General features: G+C 42.9%; 1 protein-coding gene across 10 annotated transcripts in view; it reads left to right on the top strand.

Moving 5' to 3' along the window:
- The window catches only part of SLC20A2 (solute carrier family 20 member 2), a 121,070-nt gene extending 101,369 nt beyond the window's left edge, over positions 1–19,701 (top strand). For 9 of the 10 annotated variants that reach the window (XM_074209041.1, XM_074209042.1, XM_074209039.1 and 6 more), the window contains 6 exons: positions 6,546–6,662; positions 7,445–7,648; positions 7,742–8,333; positions 8,420–8,605; positions 8,784–8,868; positions 17,178–19,701. In XM_074209041.1, the coding sequence (XP_074065142.1) occupies positions 6,546–6,662; positions 7,445–7,648; positions 7,742–8,333; positions 8,420–8,605; positions 8,784–8,868; positions 17,178–17,342 (1,349 nt within the window). In that variant the 3' untranslated portion in view covers positions 17,343–19,701. The remainder of the gene's footprint in view (positions 1–6,545; positions 6,663–7,444; positions 7,649–7,741; positions 8,334–8,419; positions 8,606–8,783; positions 8,869–17,177) is intronic. The other variant, XM_074209044.1, reaches the window with a different exon arrangement.
- Positions 19,702–20,581: the final 880 nt, after the last annotated feature.

Below are 20,581 nucleotides of genomic sequence, written 5' to 3'. Positions count from 1 at the left end.
GCAAATTAGCAGTTTATTTTTCTTAATGATAACTTTTAAAAATACTTATGTTCTTAGGGTATGATTTCTAATTACTAAATTACCTGTTGTTTATGTACCCTTTTTTCTTTCTTCTTATTACTATTCTATCTGTTTCAGTCACCCACTTTATTACTTGTCCCTGCTTTTCCTGGAATTTATTTAGTTAGTTAGTTAGTTAGTCAGTCAGTCACCTAATTTTCCTTCCTGACTCCTATAAACAAGCTAGGGAAAGTACATTTCTTCCAGTTTGAGAGATTTACCCTCTTAGTCTGTTTCCTTTTTGGAACCTGTCTGATCGGACTAAGGATTTTAAAATGAGGGTTGTGGAGGAGTCTGTTGAGCTTTGCTCATTGAGAATGTTACCTTACCTGATCAACTCCCCTTACCCTCTTTGGTTAACTTAGTTATTTCTATTAATATTCAGGTCCCCTCTTTTCCACTCCAAACTAGGCTTTAAACCAAGTTTGCTAACTTCCAGTGTGGGTGACCACAAATGATAAATCTCTTTCTCTGCTTTTTAAAATAAGTACTTAAGTGATGTCTTTTGTTCTTTAAATCAACATATTTTTTTTTGCCAGAACCCCCTCTTTTTCTGCCTTTGTCTTTCAGAGAGACTTATTATATAACTCATTGTATTTTTTAAAACAAACAAAACGGAGGTCAGCATAACTAATAAAAAAATTTTTAAAAACCTGAAAGTGTATTATGTGCAACATTTATAGATCACCACTACTGCAAAGAGATAGGGTTGGAGTGCCTGCTCATATCTCTATCACAGAAAAAGTGTTGATATAAATATTTTAGTGTGTTAGGGAACTTTGTTCTTATCAGTGACTTTTAGTGTAGAAAACTCAGTAATGGAATTCCCTGGGTCAGAAGAGTATGGACATTTTAGTCATTTTATTTGCAGACTAGTTGTACTGATTCACAATCTATCAACAATATTCCAGTATGACTGTCTTCCCTCTAACATCGACTATTCCCATCTTTACATTGTTGTCATCATTGTGTATATTGTTTTCTTGACTTTGCTTACTCATCCTGTATCAGTTCATGTACATCTCTGTGTTTTTCTGTATTCTTCACATTCATTATTCATTTGCCAAGGAGGGTTGAGATGGTGTGACCTGAGAACCCCCTTTGGTCCGCAGTAGTAGTATCCCCTAAGAATTTGTGTTTAGCTGTTAAAATATGGTTGCATTCAAAGGTTTCTGTAGATTGTATTCTCATTAGCTCCTCAGAGTTTTATAAAGCATTTGGCAAACTTTAAAGTGCTGTTCAAATATTGGTTATTGTTGTGAATCTCCTGCTGTAAATTTTTTGTTTGTTTGTTTTAGGTTTTTGCAAGGCAAATGGGGTTAAGTGGCTTGCCCAAGGCCACACAGCTAGGTAATTGTTAAGTGTCTGAGATCAGATTTGAACTCAGGTACTCCTGACTCCAGGGCTGGTGCTTTATCCACTACACCACCTAGCCGCCCCATTCTGCTGTAAATTTTGCAGAATAGATTTGTATTAAATCTTGTTAACTGAAATGAGAAAAAGGATAGTTTGTATGTACAAATTTTTCTCGTGATATCTATTTAATTGTCTATTTAATTGTCCTGTCTACAAACTGTATCAAATCATTTCAGCTTAGAAAAACACTTTTAAAGATGAGTTGGGCTCATTCTGTGACTCAACATTAAAAATGCTGTATATGTCAATGCTTGAAACATGCATATTTATTCATATCTAGAAGCAGGAACCATGATAACATGTACATTGCCAGGAAATTGTGCAGTTCACAAACTATCGATTTTCTTGATAGGTTAACATGGTTCTGCCTTAACATACATTATTGAATTTAGCTAAAAAAGAGTTTCTCCCTGTTCTAATTCCATAAGCAGCTAATGTTTCAAAGGCAGGAAGAATTATGAAGCCCATTGTCCTTAAAAAACCTCTTTTTTTTATTGCTTATTTTTTTAAAAATGAGATTTGTGTATGTGGTCAGAATGTCTGCCATGCACATTTTACTGATACTACTGAACACTGAGAAGCCAGAGGAGGCCACAATAGTTTGGACATATACAGTGTTCCAGACCTCAGTTTTATTGACTTTGGGGCAAGATTGACTGACTCATCTTGCAATTACATTTGTCTAATCATAAATTCAGAGATGTACTACATTCACTTAGGACCCTTTCTCTTCTGCCTACAAATATGCTCAGTCCTAAAAAATGCAGAACCCTTCCCTTGATCCTGCTCTGTTCAATTGAGTTAGAATTGCCTCTTCTTTTCTCTGCCAAACTTCTTGAAAGGGTAATCTCCATTCATTCACTTTTTTGCACTTCTTACAACTCACTCCCCTGGTGGTCTGGCTCCTGTCCCCACACTCTACTGTTTTCTCTTAGCCTCTGAATAAATGGTCAACTCCAATGGCCTTTTCTTTTTTTTTTTAATACTTTATTTTTTCCCCAGTTACTAATGAAGATAATTTTTAATATTCACACAAAGTTCCAAATTTTCTCTCCTCCTTCCTCACCTCCCCCCTTCCCCAAGACAGCAAGCAATTTGATATGGGTTATACATATTCAATCATGCAAAACATTTTACTGTATAAGTCATGTTGTAAAAGAAGACAGAGAGCCAAAGGAAAAAAATCGTGGAAAAAAAAACAGAAAGTGAAAAATGCTTTGATCTGCATTCAGATTCCATCACTGCTTTCTTTGGAGGTAGATAGCATTTTTCACCATGAGTCCTTGGGAATTGTCTTGGATCACTGTATTGCTGAAAATAGCTAAGTCAATTATAGTTGATAATCACACAGTATTAGTGTTACTGTGTACAATGTTCTCCTGGTTCTGCTCACTTCACATTGCATCAGTTCATATAAGTCTTTCCAAGATTTTCTGAAAACACCTTGCTCATCAATTTTTTTTTTTTAAGTTTTTGCTAGGCAGTGGGGTTAAGTGGCTTGCCCAAGGCCACACAGCTAGGTAATCTGAGGTCAGATTTGAACTCAGGTACTCCTGACTCCAGGGCCAGTGCTCTATTCACTGTGCCACCTAGCCGACCCGTTCATCAATTCTAATAGCATAGTAATATCCATTACAATTATTTATCACAACTTGTTCGGCCATTCCCCAAACGATGGGCATCCCATCAGTTTCCAATTATTTGCTACCACTAAAAAAAATTGTTATAAATATTTTTTTTTGTAAAATAGGTTCTTTCTCCTTATTTTATTTTATTATTTTAGGTTTTTGCAAGGCAAATGGGGTTAAGTGGATTGCCCAAGGCCACACAGCTAGGTAATTATTAAGTGTCTGAGACCGGATTTGAACGCAGGTACTCCTGACTCCAGAGCCGGTGCTTTATCCACTGCGCCACCTAGCTGCCCCTTTCTCCTTTTTTTTTTTAAATCTCTGAGATACAAAGCCAGTAGTGGTATTTCTAGATCAAAGAGTATGCACAGTTCTGTAGTCCTTTGGGCGTAGTTCCAAATCGTTCTCAAAAATGTAGATAAGTTCAACTCTTGTTCTATTAGAAACCAAGAGGGTTGAGAATTCAGGAAAACCTGGAAGGATTTGCATTAACTGATGCTGAGCGAGATGAACAGAACCAGAAGAACATTGCACATCCTAACAGCAACATGGGGGTGATGATCGACCTTAATAGTCTTGCTCATTCCATCAGTGCAACAATCAGGGACAATTTGGGAGTATCTTTGATGGAGAATACTATCAGTATCCAGAGAAAGAATTGTGGAAGTTTGAACAAAGATTAAAAACTATTACTTTTAAATTTTTTTTTAAAAAAATGTTATATTATGTAATTTTGCTACCTCTTATACTTTATTTTTCTTCCTTAAGGATATGATTTCTCTCTCATCACATTGAACTTAGATCAATGTATACCATGGAAACAATGTAAAGATTAACAGACTGCCTTCTGGGGGGGGAAGCAAGATTGGGGGGAAATTGTAAAATTCAAAATAAATAAATTTTTAAAAATGTAGATAAGTTCACAACTTAATCAACAGTGCATTAATACCCCAGTTTTCCCACATCGCTGCCAACATTTATTCTTTTCCTTTTCTGTTAATTAGCCAATTTCATATATAGTGATTTAGAGCATTTTTTCATATAACAGTTTTGATTTTTTTCATCTGAAAACTATTCATAGCATTTGACAAATGGTGAATTAGGGAATGACTTATATTCCTATATTGACTTGGTTCTTTATATAGTTGAGAAATGATGCCTTTGATCAGATTCTTACTATAAAAATTGTTTCCCAGCTTTTTGCTTTACTTCTAATCTTGGTTGCATTGGTTTGTTTGTACAAACCCTTTATAATTTAATATAATCAGAATTGCCAATCTTATATCTAGTAATGCTCTCTATCTCTTGTTTGGTTATAAAGTCTTTCCCTAGATCTGATGGGTAAACTATTCCTTGCTGTCCTAATTTGTCCTTAATGTTTAAATTATGTGCTTATTTTGATCTTATCTTGGCATGTGATGTTGGTCTATACCTAGTTTCTGCTGTACTGATTTCCATTTTCCAGCAATTTTTTCAAATAGTGAGTTCTTGTCCAAAAAACTGGGGTCTTTGAATTTATCAAATTATGTTATGATTTTGTTATCTAACTCTATAAAATGATTTTTATCTAACTCGATAAAATACTTTTGATTGTTTGATTGGTATGGCACTGAATAAGAAAATTAATCTAGATATAACTGATTTTTATTACATTGGCCCAGTCTATTCATGATAATATATTACACATTAATATTACCCATTACAGATTAATATTTACCCAATTATTTAGATCTGACTTTATGTGATAAATGTTTTGTAATTATGTTTATAGAGTTCCAGGGTTTATCTTAGTAGGTATTATTCCCAAGTATTTTATGTCATATACAGTTATTTTAAATGAAATTTCTCCTTTTTTGTGCTTTGTGGGTAATCCAGTGGCCTTTCTCATTTATCCTCTTTGACCCACCTCCAGCATTTAACAGTCACGGTGCCTCTCTCCTTCCCTCCCTCCTTAAAGTTGCCCTCCTATGACTCTCCTCATATCTCTGGTTCCTGTCCTTTTTTGGCTGCCCATCCACTTTCTGTTTACTAAAATGGACATTCCTTAATCCCCCCTTCTTTATTGCCCCCCCCCATTGTAGCACATACATCTGCACTTGCACCTCTAATTCCTTTTAGGTGAAAAACAGGTATTTTCCACCCCCTCTGACCCTCTGAGTTTGTTCGTATTTTCAAATATAGGTGTCCAGACTGGCTGACTGAATACCTCCATCTTTATGCTGGATTGGACCATTCTTCAATGGTTTCTAAAACCAGCTGTTACCTTTCCTAGAAAAAAACTTGTTCCTCTATTCAACTTGACTATTAGGGGAACTAATTAAAATATATAAATAATATTTATCATTTTTTGCTATATTCAGACTCTGGATTTTATATTTCATTTAAGCCTCACAACTACCCTGGGAGATGGGGGCTATTGGAATCCCCATTTCACAGATGCAGAAACTGAGACACAATAGTAGTTGAGTGAATTGCCCAGGGTCATATAACTTAAGAAGCATCTCAGTCTAGATTTGAATTCAGGTTTTTTCTGATTCCCAAGTCCAGCGTTCTATCCACAATGCCACCTATCTGTCCATTTATTGTACAAACTATTGTTGTCCATATGTCCCTTCTGGGCAGACTACTGTTAATAACTTTCCAACTGGTCTCCCTCCGAATGACTCTTTCTGTTCTCCAGTCCATTCTACACAGCACTGCTTAGAACAGTCTTCCTGGTGGGCAGTTCTGATTGTATCATGCTTTACAGTCCCCCCCCCCCCAAAAAAGGACCATTGTCTTCTACATTCTGCCTACAGCCTCTCTTCCCAGCCTTGTCTCACACTGTTCTCCATCATAAAAATTAATGCTTCACTTATTGATGGTTTAACCAAACTGTCCTGCCCACAGTTTCCCAAACTCGGCTTCCCTCTCTGTATGCCAGCGTTGAGGACAGCTCCTTCTCTGATGTCCCAGTGGAAGTGCCTTTTCTTCCTTATTGCAGCTCTTGTTCCACATTGTACCATTTTTCTGCATTTACTTCATTATACTTTTTATCATAATTATTTATGTACATCTCTTTTCAACTGTGCTAGCTTATAAGCTCCTTGATGGCAAGTGTGTTATTTACCTGTAGTTCTAACCCAGGACTTAAGAGTTGGAAGCGATCTTCCAGATTATCAAATCAAGCCTTATTTTACAAACTGAGGCTCAGAAAATTATGCTGTTTTGCCTGAAGTCCCACAGCTGGCTCATGTCCATATCAGGGTAGGTGCCAGGTCACCTCTTATCTTACAGTCTTATGTCCTCCATATTACACCACTCTCCCTGAGTGCCTAACACAGTGATTTGTACAGACATCCAATAAATATTTGAGTTCAATAAAATGTATAAATATTAATGTTATTTGTGCTCAATTCAGAAAATAATTAAACATTTTGTTTTGTTTTTTTAATTTCACAGTATTAGGCTTGGTTCTTCCAATGTGGGCAATAGCTCTCATTTCATTTGGCGTTGCTGTTGTATTTGCTGTTTTTGTGTGGTTGGTCGTTTGTCCATGGATGAAGAGGAAGATAGCAGGTGAGGTCATATGTATTTTGATTGTCAAAATGCGCTCAGTTTGGGCGGCTGGGTGGCAGTGGATAGAGCACCGGCCCTGGAGTCAGGAGTATCTGAGTTCAAATCCTGCCTCAGGCACTTTAATGATTGCCTGGCCCTGTGGCCTTGCCTAAGGCCACTTAACCCCATTGCCTTGCAAAAAAAACAAAAACAAAAAAAAATGTGCCCAGTTCCTTAGTCTTTAGTTCTATATAAGTTTCAGGGATATAATGGAGAGAGTATAAGGGGTCAGAATTATATAAAGAGTATGCACCCATGTTTATACATCTATGTGTGGGTGTTCTGCACTTCATTTTCTCTGTCTAGATTCGGCTAATTCTTTCTTGGTTTCCAAAGGCAGTACTAAACATGCCTCAATTTAAACCATATTTTCAGTATATTGTGGTGTGACCACTACTGAGCTTTTTTAAAAGTTCTATTCAAATGTTTCGCATGCTTGCAAATGGCTAACCTATACCAAATTCCTTTGTCAGAAAGGAAAGAGAAAAATTGAAACTCAAATTTTTTTTAAAAGAATGTTAAAAATTGCACTTACACGTAATTGGGGGGAAAAATAAATTGTTATTTTAAACGAGAAAATGATACTTGAGTGCTGTCAGAGGCACGTTCTGGCCGAGGCAACTCGGCGCTGGGCCCGGAGGCGGGCGGCCCAGGCCGCTCACCTGGGCTCCTCAGCCTCCGGGCCGGGCCGGGCCGGGCCGGGCCGGGCCGAGCCGCGCCTTCGCTGTGTCCCCTAATATTAGGCAAGTTGAAGAAAGAAGGCGCCTTGTCGAGGATCTCGGACGAGAGCCTGCACAAGGCGCAGGAGGCCGAGTCGCCCGTCTTCAGGGAGCTCCCGGGGGCCAAGGCGGCCGACGACAGCACGGTGCCGCTCACCGGGCCGGGCCCCGAAGCCCCGGGGGGCGCGGAGGGCGCGGGCCACGGGAGCCACCCGCGCGTGCCCTACGGTAAGGACGGCCGGGGGGCCGGGGGCCGGGGGCGCGGGAGGGGAGCCCAGCCCCCCAAGGCCCCCCGCTGAGCCCCCTCCCCCCCCCCCGCAGGCCGGGCGCTGTCCATGACCCACGGCTCGGCCAAGTCCCCCGTGTCCAACGGCACGTTCGGCTTCGACGGGCAGCTGAGGAGCGACGGCCACGTGTACCACACGGTGCACAAGGACTCGGGGCTCTACAAGGACCTGCTGCACAAGATCCACCTGGACCGGGGCCCCGACGAGAAGCCGCCGGCCGAGAGCAGCTACCGGCTGCTGCGCCGCAACAACAGCTACACCTGCTACACGGCCGCCATCTGCGGGATGCCCGTGCACGCGGCCTTCAAGGCGGCCGAGCCGGCCCCGGCGCCCGAGGACAGCGAGAAGCTGGTGGGGGACGCCGTGGCCTACTCCAAGAAGCGGCTGCGCTACGACAGCTACTCCAGCTACTGCAACGCCGTGGCCGAGGCCGAGATCGAGGCGGAGGAGGGCGGCGTGGAGATGCGGCTGGCGGCGGAGCTGAGCGAGCCGGGCCAGCCCCTGGAGGACGCGGCCGAGGAGGAGAAGGAGGAGAAGGACGCGGCCGAGGTGCACCTGCTCTTCCACTTCCTGCAGGTGCTCACCGCCTGCTTCGGCTCCTTCGCGCACGGGGGCAACGACGTCAGGTGAGGCGGCACCGCGCTGGGCCCGCCCGTGGGGGGGGGGCCGAGGCCCCGCGGCGGCCCGGCTCACGCGGCTCTTTCCCTCCCAGCAACGCCATCGGGCTGCTGGTGGCGCTGTGGCTCATCTACCGGCAGGGCGCCGTGCTGCAGGAGGCCGCCACCCCGGTGTGGCTGCTGCTCTACGGCGGCGTGGGCATCTGCGCGGGCCTCTGGGTGTGGGGGCGCAGGGTCATCCAGACCATGGGCAGAGACCTCACCCCCATCACGCCGTCCAGGTGAGTGCGCCCCGCCCAGCCCCGGCCGGGCCGGCCATCCCCGGGCCCCGCCCCCCCCGCCCCCCGCGGCCGCGCCCCCCCCCCCGCTCCCGGGCTCCCACGAGTGGGGCTGACCGGCCCCCCCGGCCCCCCGGGGCGGGCGGCAGTGAGCTGGCCGTGTTTTCCTTTGCCCCCGCAGCGGCTTCACCATCGAGCTGGCCTCGGCGTTCACCGTGGTGATCGCTTCCAATATCGGACTCCCCGTCAGTACGACTCACTGCAAGGTAGGCTCCGCCGAGCGCCTGCAGCCGGCCGGGCCGGGCCGGGCCGGGCCGGGCCGGGGCCGCGGAGCCCAGCCTGGGAGGCCAAGGCGCCCGGCCCGCCGCCGCGTGCACGCATGGCCAGGGCCTCCCTCGCCCGGTCCGCGCCGAGCCTCCATCGCCCCTTCTTCCTCTTTCTCTCGTTGTTTCCACAGTGGGTTTTGCGTGGAAGTAATGTGTGCGCTAACCGTTCTCTTAGCCTCAAACGTGGGCATCCCGGTCAGCTCCACTCACTGCAAGGTACTGGGAGCGAGGAGGAGCGCGAGCTCACACCGGCCATCCGCCCTGGACGTAGCAGTTGCTTCAGTTTGCTCTCTTAGGCGCCCTCAGAGGGGCCGGAGCCTTCCTGGCCCTCGGCCTCCTCCTCAGGAGGGGCTGGGGCTGGGGCTGGGGCTGGGAGAGGCGGCCTCCGGGATCTGTGTGCGCCCACCAGCACCCTGGCCCTGCGGAGGAAGCACTACTGGACCCTGGGGCCGCACAAACTAAAGGGCCCTGCCCAGCTGCCCCAGAGCTGGTGGGTTGTGAGCCCTGCCCGAAGACAGTGAAGTCGAAGTGGTTTTCTAATAAAATCACACGACATTGGAGAGGGAAGAGTATAAGTGGGCCATAGCTAATGTCAAAGACCAACCTAGGATCCTCACCGCGAATATCAAAGATTCAGCAGCCACAGGGAGAGCATTTTTGTTTTTTACCATCAAGTATGGAAACTCCTCCCTCTATTAAAAGGGAAAAAAGTGATTTTTTAAAAATACCCTTCAGAGTGAATCGGTCTGACCCTATTATTTAACTCTTCACACTCTTGGGTCATGGGACTGGAAAGAACCTTTGAGCCTTCTGGTCCAGTCCCTCATTATACAGATGGGCAAAGTGAGGCTCAAAGCAGGGCCAGGTCCAGGTTTGGTTGTATAGTCAGGAAAGGGAGGGCAACAAAGAACTGTTGGGCTTTTACAGATTTCTTTTTAAGTGCAAACTAGAAGGATGTGTTACCGACTACATTCCTCTCTAAAAAAATTTTTTTTTTAATTTGGGTAGGAGAGGAGGGAAGCATTATTTGCTTGTGAATGAACATTGATACTACCTGAGGAGCAATCCTAATGAAATCAAACTGTTTCAAAGCAACTAAAGTATTCTCTTGAAGAAATATTGCAAATTATTTCTTTAGTTTCTCGAGTTTGCTAACTGCTTTCCTAACTTTTCATCCATCACAATGTTTATTAACAAACTTGTAGTATTGTTTTGAATCTAATGATTAAATCATACAAGATTACATAAGTAAATAATGCTGGTCTTGCTGATACCACCAGGATCCAGATACCACCACTACTTAGAAACTAAAAGAAGTACAACTACATATGAATAGCAAACTGCATTATTCAGCCTTAAAATATGATTTTCCACAAGTCAGTCAGTGAACTCAGATGGCAATGAAAAGAAACTATTAGCTGTGTATTTATGCTGGAATAATATATTTAAGTTGGGCATAGATAGAGAACTCAGATTTGCTAGATTTGGGACAACCAATAACAAGTATATAAGCTATTTTAAAGTATCTTTCAAACATCATCAGTATGTTAGGTACCAATTCCTCCTACCTGATTAAACATCTCAGAACTTCCCTTCCTCATTTGTAAGCATTCCAGAGACAAAGGATGTTTTAGAAAGTAATAGTTGTCTTCCGACCGTCTGGACCCCATGACTTTTTTTAATCTATTTTCGGTAACTACATTTCAGAATAATTCGTTTCCTTTGCAATTATATATAACTTTATTTTTTGCATTAAAAATTTTTATTTTGAGAAGGGGGTCCATAAATTTTATCAGACTGATTGCCAAAAGGGTATCTGCAACACAAGAAAAGAACTCAGAACTAGAAGAATGTGAATGTTAGATTAATGTTAGTACGTAAATCATGGGAGAAAAATCAAATTAGGTGTTCAAGATTCAAGAAGGAAGCTTTGCTGCTAAAACTTTCCATTATAATTAACTCACTCTGTAGACCCCTCCCTAAACTCTTTTTTTCTGCTGGAGGGGAGTGTGATCATTTTTGCCAAGGTGTCAAAAGCTCTGCCAAGTCTACCCAGTTAGAAACTAGCCTTTCTGGGTGGCCCCAGTGATGCGCCTGCCAACCAGTGGCCAACCTCACAAGGAAGATTGGCCAATAGGTCACAAATGACTTTGGCCAGAGAAATTTGTGAAAAGACAGTAAGTCATAGAATGCACATTGATAGAATCAGATTTGGTTTTATACTGAGTACCTACTAAATTTTGATTCTCCCTGGGCAATACACAAACCAAAAAGAAACAGTTTATATTCTAGTGGGGAGACAGCACACCTGCAGAGATGAGTGTGTCTTTAGGTGATCACAGGAGCCTTTCCCTATCCAGCAGACAGGGGTGAAAGTGGTGAGATTCCCTTTCATTCCCCAAATGATCAATACAAAGATATCCTTTATCAATATCAAATATCAATACAAAGATATACTTTAAGGGAAAGTGACCTCCTGCCAAAGCCTACCCCTGGGGACCTTGTACATTCCTGTGGGGAACAGAGACAGGAAGGCAAGACAGCCTCAAGGGGAGCAAAGATGAAGTCACCAACCCTGCCACTAATATCAAAATTTAGAAAGAGAGGCATTGTTTGCTTCATGATTTACTGTTTCGTTATTACCAGTAATGTGAGTACTCCCAAATTTCTCAAGTATCTCCCCAAAATTTCTTAATCCTGCTCAAAGGAAGCTTAAGAGAAAAAAAAATCTCATCACATGATTCAGAATGATACTGCTAATGAAAAAGCCCTCGTGGTCCTGGGTGTGACCCACGTGCTTTCATTTAGGGCATTTCCAAGGATGGGGTTGGAAAGAAGGAGGAGTTAGATTCTGCTTGGCACCATTTGTGGGCAAGGAAATATCTAGCAAATCTACCACCTCACTTCCAAAAACAAAAAATCAAAAGCCATTCCTGGAGGATGAGTGGGTAATATCCTTACCTTTGAATGAGGACATCAGAGCTTCAGGCTCAGGATCACAGTCCTTAGTCACTCACTGAGCCAGACCGTCATCCACCACATCTTTCTCCCACATGCCTCAACCCCAGGATGCAAATATGTGAGAGTGTCGGACAGAAGGAAGACCTGGCCCTATGTAGGGAACATCATGAAGCCCCAGCAGCCTCATGAAACTTTCTTGAGAGTTTTCCTAGTCGGTTGTTTGAGAAGATGGCAGACATGGGATGGGGGAGGAGGTCGCAGGCCTGGGTTCAGATCCTGGCCTGGACCCTCTCCAGAACTTTGACACTGGCATTGATAAAGCAGAAACATGGGGAGGTGGCAGGCAGACCTGAAAACAGGATAGGAACTATGTTTGCATGTCACTGGAAAATAAATGTCAGTGGATGGCAAGAAAAAAATCAGGTAGAAAGGTGGCGCTCGTTGTCACTAATTCCCCAGCACCCTGGTTATTGTGCTCATCTTCATTATTAGCTGACACTGTAGAGCATGTGAGAGTCGACAGAGCCCTTCACATACATGATCTCATTCCAGCATTGCTTTAGAACCTGACTGACTACAAGTGGGACGAGGAGGTGAAACCCAAGGTGGCAGTTGCTACCCTTGCTCTTCTCAGCTCTCTGCAAAGAGAGAAGATTGCTCTGAAGAGCAAAAGTGAGCTTATAGAATTCTCAGTGCATTTCATTTAGGCCAGCTCTTCCCCCTCAACACAAAAAATATAGAGCAAGCAGAGGCTCAAAAAGGAACAGACCCCCCAGGCTGCCAAACCTTCTAAATAGCAGGGCAGCTTTTCCCTACTTTACGGATGGTGAAATGGGCACAGAAGAAAAATATTCTTTTGGCAGGGGTGGGTGGGGGGTGGAATGACATTAGTAAAATAATCATTATAATCATTTAAACTGAGTTTTTTCTAGCGATTCAAAAATTTGCAGGTCTTAGGACACATGCTATCTCAGTTTTACCTTGAGACAGTCCTTGCTCCAAGGCAAGCACACCAACCAAGTTGCTAAATGTGTTCTCAACATAGCTGTGTCTAGGAGAACTTCCTGGTGTCCCTGGCTTCTACATGGTCAACTGAGAGAGATCCTCTAGCTCAAGCCTCTGGTTTTTACTAGTCAGGAACAAATGAGGTGACTTGGTTAAGCCATGGTTACATTTCTGGTTAGTGGCAGAGGCAATCAGTCAGCCAATAAACATTTATTAAGCTGCTCCTGTAAGTTCTAGGGTTACAAAAAGTGGTAAAAGACATGTCCTACCCTCAAGAAGTTTATAATCTAACAGGCAGGACTTGAACCCTTGTCTTCTGACTTCCTTCCAGTACCTCTCACAAGTATGCTTATATTTTTAAAAGTTATATATTTCATGATCAAAAAGCTCAGCTCATCAGAAAGTTTAATAATACCTCTGATCAAAGCAAACAAACTTTAAATAGGCAGTTAACCTTGAAAACAGAAATGTTCACAATAGCAAAATTCTCTAATTTGCTAATGATCCCTTCCTGCAGAGAACTTTAGACAGCTGACATGATATGGTCACAATTCCTAAATATAAGCAATATTTTTGAGTTCTCTGATACAAATTTAGACCCAACTCAATGGTCTTTTTAATTCCAAATGGAGCATTTGATTATCCAGTTTATATTTGTCATCTGTCAGTCGTGTAAAGGAAATTATAGCATAAATTCAAAAGCACTATGGGAGTTCTTAACCTCCAAACTTTTTATCAGAAAAGAGGTGAACAACACAAGGATCCCCCAAATGAAGGAGCCAGTCTGGATGCTTAAACCAAGGGTGTTGGGGAGCTGCCGGGTTTGGTTTTCCATTTTGAATGTGACTAGTGAGTAAATCACTTTTCCTGAGACTTAGTGACTAAATCTTCTCTGACTTGCCTGAGGCACATAGAAATTACATCACTTCCCCAGAGGTTCATAGGTCTTCTACATAAAAATAATAATCATGAACTTACTAGCATTTATAGAGCACTTTATATTCAGGAGCCATTTCATCTCAAAAACCCCAGGAGGTAGGTGTTATTACTAAACTCATTTTACAACTGAAGGGAAAAGAGGTTTGGTGACTTACCCAGGGTCACACAGCTGAGAAGCATCTGGGGCAGGAATTAGACTGGTCTTCCAGAGACTTTGTCCAGCACCTTCTTCACTGACCCCCCCCCCATTTTTTTGGCACCACAAATGCTCCTGGGCCATTTTATACTGGCCATTGTATATTACTTAGTCTGGAAATTCCCTCCTTCAGGATAGACACACACACACACACACACACACACACACACACACACACACACGAACAGCTAGTATGTAACAGAAACATCTCTGGATCTTAGATCTTGTTCCTCTGGGGCTTCCCTTCATTCCTGCTCCCCAGGGCTACCTCAGAGTCCACTGGATGATTACAGATGTAGACCAGAACTAGCAGATGAATTTGCCTTCCTGAAAAAGTTTGTCAAGTGGAGCCCTATAAGCCAGAACACAAGACAGACTTCAGGGGGATTTTAAAAGCCATGTTTAGAAATTTCTTAGTTCATTAACTGAGATTCTTCTCTCTTCCCCCATGGAATTTACTAGGAAACACATTCATATTAACCCAGAAACTGGGCAAGCCAAGCAGACAAATAGAAAATATTTGATCCTATTAAAGAGTTTTGACTAAGGGAAGAATTACCATTATGATATTTCCTCCCAGGTGGAGACCCTGTTCTCTTTGCTTATCCCTTTAAAACTTCTTGGGGGGGGGGGGTCAAAGTGATTTCTCATTTATTGGAGAGAACCATCAGTATGGAGTTTATGCAGGAAACCCTCCTGATGAGAGAGTTCAGAATTCAGGCTGCCTCCTACCCCAGGGCCCCTCTCTCTCCCCAACTCCTGCCTTTTGCTTCTCTCTCTCATCCCCTCCCCTCCCAGGACCAAGGTCACCCGAGGACATAACTCCTCTCTGAAAGATTCAAAGTCTTCAAGATTCCTAGCACTTAATGTAGGCTTTCTTTATTCTTTGCATCTGAAAAACTGAAAGTGCTATACTAGCAGGGACCTTTCAAATCTATATTCTACAAACTAGAAGTATATCCTAAAAAAAATCATAATCTCTGCTATATTCAAAAATATTCCATTCATAGAGTGTCCAGCCTGCAGTCAGAAAGACTCCTCTTCCTGAGTTCACATATGACCTCAGTCACTTAACTAGCTGTGTGACCCTGGGCAAGTCACTATACCCCATTTCCTCATCTGTAAAATGATCTGGAGAAGGAAATGGTAAACTACTCCAGAATCTAAGCCAAGATCCCCTAATGGGATCACAGTGTCAGACAACTAAACAAAAACTACTAATAGTCCAAGAATAGGTGGTTCTCCATCAGAATCTCAGTCATCAGAGTTGCTATACATATGACATTTATGTGTTACTGATTTTAAAAGAAATTAAATGAAATATGGTTAATGGGGTGTAATGGAAAGGTTGGTGGAGCCAGAGTCAAAGACCTTGGATTTGAATTCCAGCTTGTCCCATATTTATATGACCAGGGGCAGGTCATATAACATCTCTGCACTTCAGTTTCCTCATCTGAATAGTAATTTTTTTTTTTTTAGATTTTCGCAAGGCAGATGGGGTTAAGTGGCTTGCCCAAGGCCACACAGCTAGGTAATTAGTAAGTGACTGAGGCTAGGTTTGAACTCAGGTACTCCTGACTCCAGGGCTGGTGCCCTATTCACTGTGCCACCTAGTTGCCCCTAGTTTCCTCATCTGTCAAATGGGTGGCTGAGCTAGCTGACCTCCACTAACCTTCTAGCTTCAAGTCTGGGATGCTAGTACTAACACAATACTGACAAGAATGGAGGCAAATCGGGGCTGCTAGGTGGCGTAGTGGATAAAGCACCAGCCCTGGAGTCAGGAGTACCTGAGTCAAATCCGACCTCAGACACTTAATAATTACCTAGCTGTGTGGCCTTGGGCAAGCTACTTAACCCCATTTGCCTTGTGAAAACCTAAAAAAAAAAAAAAGAATGGAGGCAACTCTTGAGATTCTGCTGCAACAGGGTCACCACTATGAAAATTAGTTATTGATGATGGGATAAGTGTTCATTTTTAAGTCCTAAACATAATAGTTGAATATTTCATCCTCACAACCATCCTATGAGCTAGGCAAACGCTCCTGGGCCATTTTACAGGTAAGGAACCTGAGGGTAAAAGAGGTCATTGAATGAGTTATCTAAAACCCTTGGCCTTTGTCTTCCAAAAGGAGCAACCTTTGTGTGATACCACCATGGCTGAGGCGGAAGCAGGGGTTAATCACAATTTGCCATGGCTGGAAACAGGCAAGGCTCTCTTTCAGTAGACCACAGCTACCTCCATCACTTGCATTCAGAAAAAATTGTACATGTTTCCCTTCATTAGAGTCCATCTGGTCTTCAGGCACTGGCAGCTTCCCAACACCCCCTCCTATGCTGAGTCTTGCCATACAGATGATCGGCCAGCACGGCTTTACTGTCGTTCATTTTGATTTGGGCCATCTCCAGACCCAGGCATTCCTAGAGAAGTGGCCCAAGTGGGCCTCAGCACTGTTCACGTAGGCTGTCTTTGGGGGCTATCTTTGAAGGTCGAGACCCACCATCACTCATTGTTTAGTTATGTTCTTCAACAGCATTCCTCTTTAATCATTTCATTTTATGAATGTACCCAGACTCTGAAGCAAAGTCTGCTTTTTAAAATTAATCCCCTAAACGACGAGCAAACCAGGAGCCAGTGTTTAGAAGGTAGCTCAGGCAGTGGGGATTTAGAACGTGTCGCTAGGAAGAGTCAAAAATTGACAGTCATGTCTCACATATTGGCACTGTTTATGTTCACGAGTATGTTCTGCTTCAGATTTGTTACCAAATAGTTTGGAGGGATTAGAAAAGTTAATAGTCTGTTTGCTTCTAAAGGCTTATGTTATAATGGGCAGTGTCTTGTTGAGGAGGAAAGGACACTTGATCAAACCTTTTAGGATTTAAAACAAAGATGTTTTCTTTGGTTTTCCCCATCGAATTTATATTATAGTAGGAAACAATTATTTAAACTCCCCAGGCTCCAAACAGTGGCTCGATGATGCCCAGTTTAGAGAGTTGTCAGCAAAAGGAAGCTGAAAAAATAATCTCATTAGTTGACTTGTTCCTTTCTCAGATCAGTCATGGTATCAGCAAACTGGCATTATTGATTGTAAAACCCTTTTCTTGCTTTGCCAGACCATGTCTTCACTTGTAAATGCTCCATCCCCTCCAGGTTGGTTCCGTGGTCGCAGTGGGCTGGATCCGTTCCCGAAAGGCCGTCGACTGGCATCTCTTCCGGAACATCTTTGTGGCCTGGTTCGTGACTGTGCCAGTGGCTGGCTTATTCAGTGCCGCAGTGATGGCCATCTTAATGTATGGCATCCTGCCCTATGTGTGAAGGGGCTCCAGAAGAGAAGTCAAGGGATCATCTAATGTGCGTATGGGTGTGGTGGGGGCGCTCGGCTCTTCATAGCCCCGCATGGTCCCCACATGCCCGCTCTAAGCCACCAGCTTCGCTGTATCCCAGAGTCCAGACAGTGCCCCTGCTCACTCCACTATCCACCTGAATGGCCGGACTCCAGCTTCCATCATCTAACTTAACTACTGTCTAGAACAACGTGTGCTCAATTGGTGATATAACATGTGATGCTGTTACTTATATATTAAACATATACTGTATCCATAGAATAGGAAGCACTACTGCAAATATATTCAGAGTTGGGGTGGAGAGAATTGCCTCGAATTATCCAATAAATCTATAGATAATTATTTCAGTGGCAGTTTTTAAAAGCCTTTTAAAGGCAATTGTAGATTGGGAAATGCTTCTTTTTTTTCCCCTGTTTGTAAGAATGAGGTACAGGCTAATATAACGCAAATTTGAAAACACTGTATGTAGGTCTGTAATGGTCTCTGTGCTACGGAAATAATACTGGAACAAAAGTTCACAAGTGCTTTCATGAAATAATTTGTCCATATACTGTATTGATTATTGTGTAATATATTGTAATTGCTTTTGTAAATACTTAAAACTGTAACTTTTTAATGGTGCATTTCCCTTAAACATTTTGGATCAGAAAGTTTTAGAAAGTACCAAAGAAGCAGGGGAGTATTTTGCCAGTATTACATTTTCACACTATATTTATCTCCTTCTTCCTTGTTTCCACTATTAATATTAAACCAGGATATGGCAAGACCAATCATAACTGAACCTGCCTCAGAGTAGCTTATTATGCCTGACGTACCCATCATTCCCATGTAGCATGATGATCTCACTCCCTTCCTTTCCTTCCCCTCCCTGTCCAAATCAGCGTAGCAGGAAGCTCTTGAGGGTTCTAGAGTTCTGTGATTTATACAGATTTAAGGAAATGAGATAAAGTGAGGCAGTTTGGGATCTACATTTAAGATGCTGTCCCACTCTTCTCCCTTCTCCCTCTCCCTATAACTTCATCAAAGAAACTCTAGTCACAGACTTTGAACTAAGTGTTAGATCTTCTGTGATGGGACATTATGTGGAGCTATTGAGTTGCAATAAAAGAAGGAAATTCTGGTTTTGATTTTAGCTGAACCAATCACTGATTGGAAAGTCTCCGATTTGGTGCATGTGTTGGAGGATGGAGCTGATGAAGCCAGGACCCTACCACAGGCCTTTAGCTATTGTTTTTTGTAAGTGGGAGGGAGGGAGAACACTTGACTAATGTTTAGGAACCTGAGACTATTGAAATGCTGCTAAATTTTTTGATATTGACATTTTATTGGTACTTCATTGTGATTTTTTCATTAATCAGCCATATTAAATTTATAATAAAAATGACCCCTGAAATACTGCTAGTTGGGATTCTCTTTTTTTTCCACTTAAAATCGTATTATCTTTATGTTGTCTTACTTTTTTGTTTGAGAGTATAGAAGTTAGGGTCTGCATGTGATACAGATGAATTTTAATGGGATTTTTAAAAAATATCTGTGTAATGCCATCTGACACCAAGCATTTTGTGACACCAAGCCCATTGTGCCTCATGGAATGCTCTCCTTTCTCATCTCCCCCTCCAGGCTTCCTCCACTTCCTTCCAAGCTCTAGCTCAAATTCTACCTTTCTGCAAGAAATCTTTCTTGAACCCCCTTGATACCTTCCCTGTGATGATTATCTCTGATATATCATATGTTGTTGAGTCATTTGCAGTCATGTTCAATTCTTCATGACCCCATTTGGAGTTTTCTTGGCAAAGATACTGGCATGTTTTACCGTTTCCTTTTGTAGCTTTTTTTTAACAGAGGCAAACAGGGTTAAATGACTTACCCAGGGCCACACAGCTAGTAAATGTCAGAGGACTCAGTCAGAACTCAGTTCTTCCTGACTCTAGGTCCAGTACTCTATCCACTGCATCACCTAGCTGTCTCAATTTATCATACATGTATGTGTGTGTATATGTATGTATTATATATGTACAATATACACATAATGTGTTATTTACATATATAAAACATAATCTTTATGGTATATTTACCTATATATAAATAAGATGTTGGTATGTTTAGCTTGTCTAATTGTTCTCTTGTTGTCTTCTCCATTAGACTGTGAGTTCCTTGAGAGCTATTTTTGCCTTTGTTGGTACTTCCATTAGTACAACGCTACAATAAATATTGATTTACTGACTGACACTGACCCTTGAAAGGAGAGAGGTTTCTTTTCCTTCCAAGTTTTAGTTCCTGCGGTTGAACATAGTTTATTCAGAGTGGTATCTCTGAAGCATTTTCTTCCACAGATGTGAAAGAGGTGACAGAAAAGGGATGGGGTTGGGGGGTTGGAGGGGTGGGCTGGCAGCAAGGTGGGGCAGAAAGTAGCCCCGGCCCAGAAGTTGAGGGTCAGGGTCAGGTTGGCTGCCAAGTGTGATCTTGGGCCTTCTGGACCCCACTGTTTGTAAAATAAAGAAGTTCATGTGTAAACTCTTTTCCTGACATTATGTGACTCCATAATAGTATTTATGGACAAGAGGCCATATATCCAAAACTGAACCTCAGAGATTCAAGCCCCCATTTTAAGGCACTCTGCACACAGGTAGCGCACAAGACTGGTGGTCCTTCCCCTCTTCAAGAAACTTCAGTGGCTCCCAGGCCTCTAGGATATGTAGAAAGTCCTCCAGCACTTTTTTTTTTTTTAGGTTTTTGCAAGGCAAATGGGGTTAAGTGGCTTGCCCAAGGCCACACAGCTAGGTAATTACTAAGTGTCTGAGACCAGATTTGAACCCAGGTACTCCTGACTCCAGGGCCGTTGCTTTATCCACTATGCCACCTAGTTGCCCCTCTCCAGCACTTTTGCATGCATTGATGAGCATCCCTTTCTTTCATTCTACAGAGTCTTCCTTCTGGGGTCTTCTCCTGCCCCAAATTACCCACCCCATGTTATGTGAGGCCTTGTCAGCTCTCTGGGACTGTTTGTGGTCTTTGTAGCTGCACAAGGACCACATGAGACAGTCCTTCAATATTATTGACTGTTTGACTTAATCCAAGCTACCCTGAAGATGAAGAGAGGCAGATGAGAAAGGACCACCAATTTAATATTGCCTGCTGTCAGCCCTTTACAAATATTCTCTCAATAGGATTTGCCCGAGGTGACGCAGCTGGCAATGCCAGATCTGGGGC

This window comes from Macrotis lagotis, chromosome 1 (assembly GCF_037893015.1).
Source record: "Macrotis lagotis isolate mMagLag1 chromosome 1, bilby.v1.9.chrom.fasta, whole genome shotgun sequence".
Lineage (NCBI taxonomy): Eukaryota > Metazoa > Chordata > Mammalia > Peramelemorphia > Peramelidae > Macrotis > Macrotis lagotis.
This window is presented reverse-complemented; position numbering and strand designations above follow the sequence as displayed.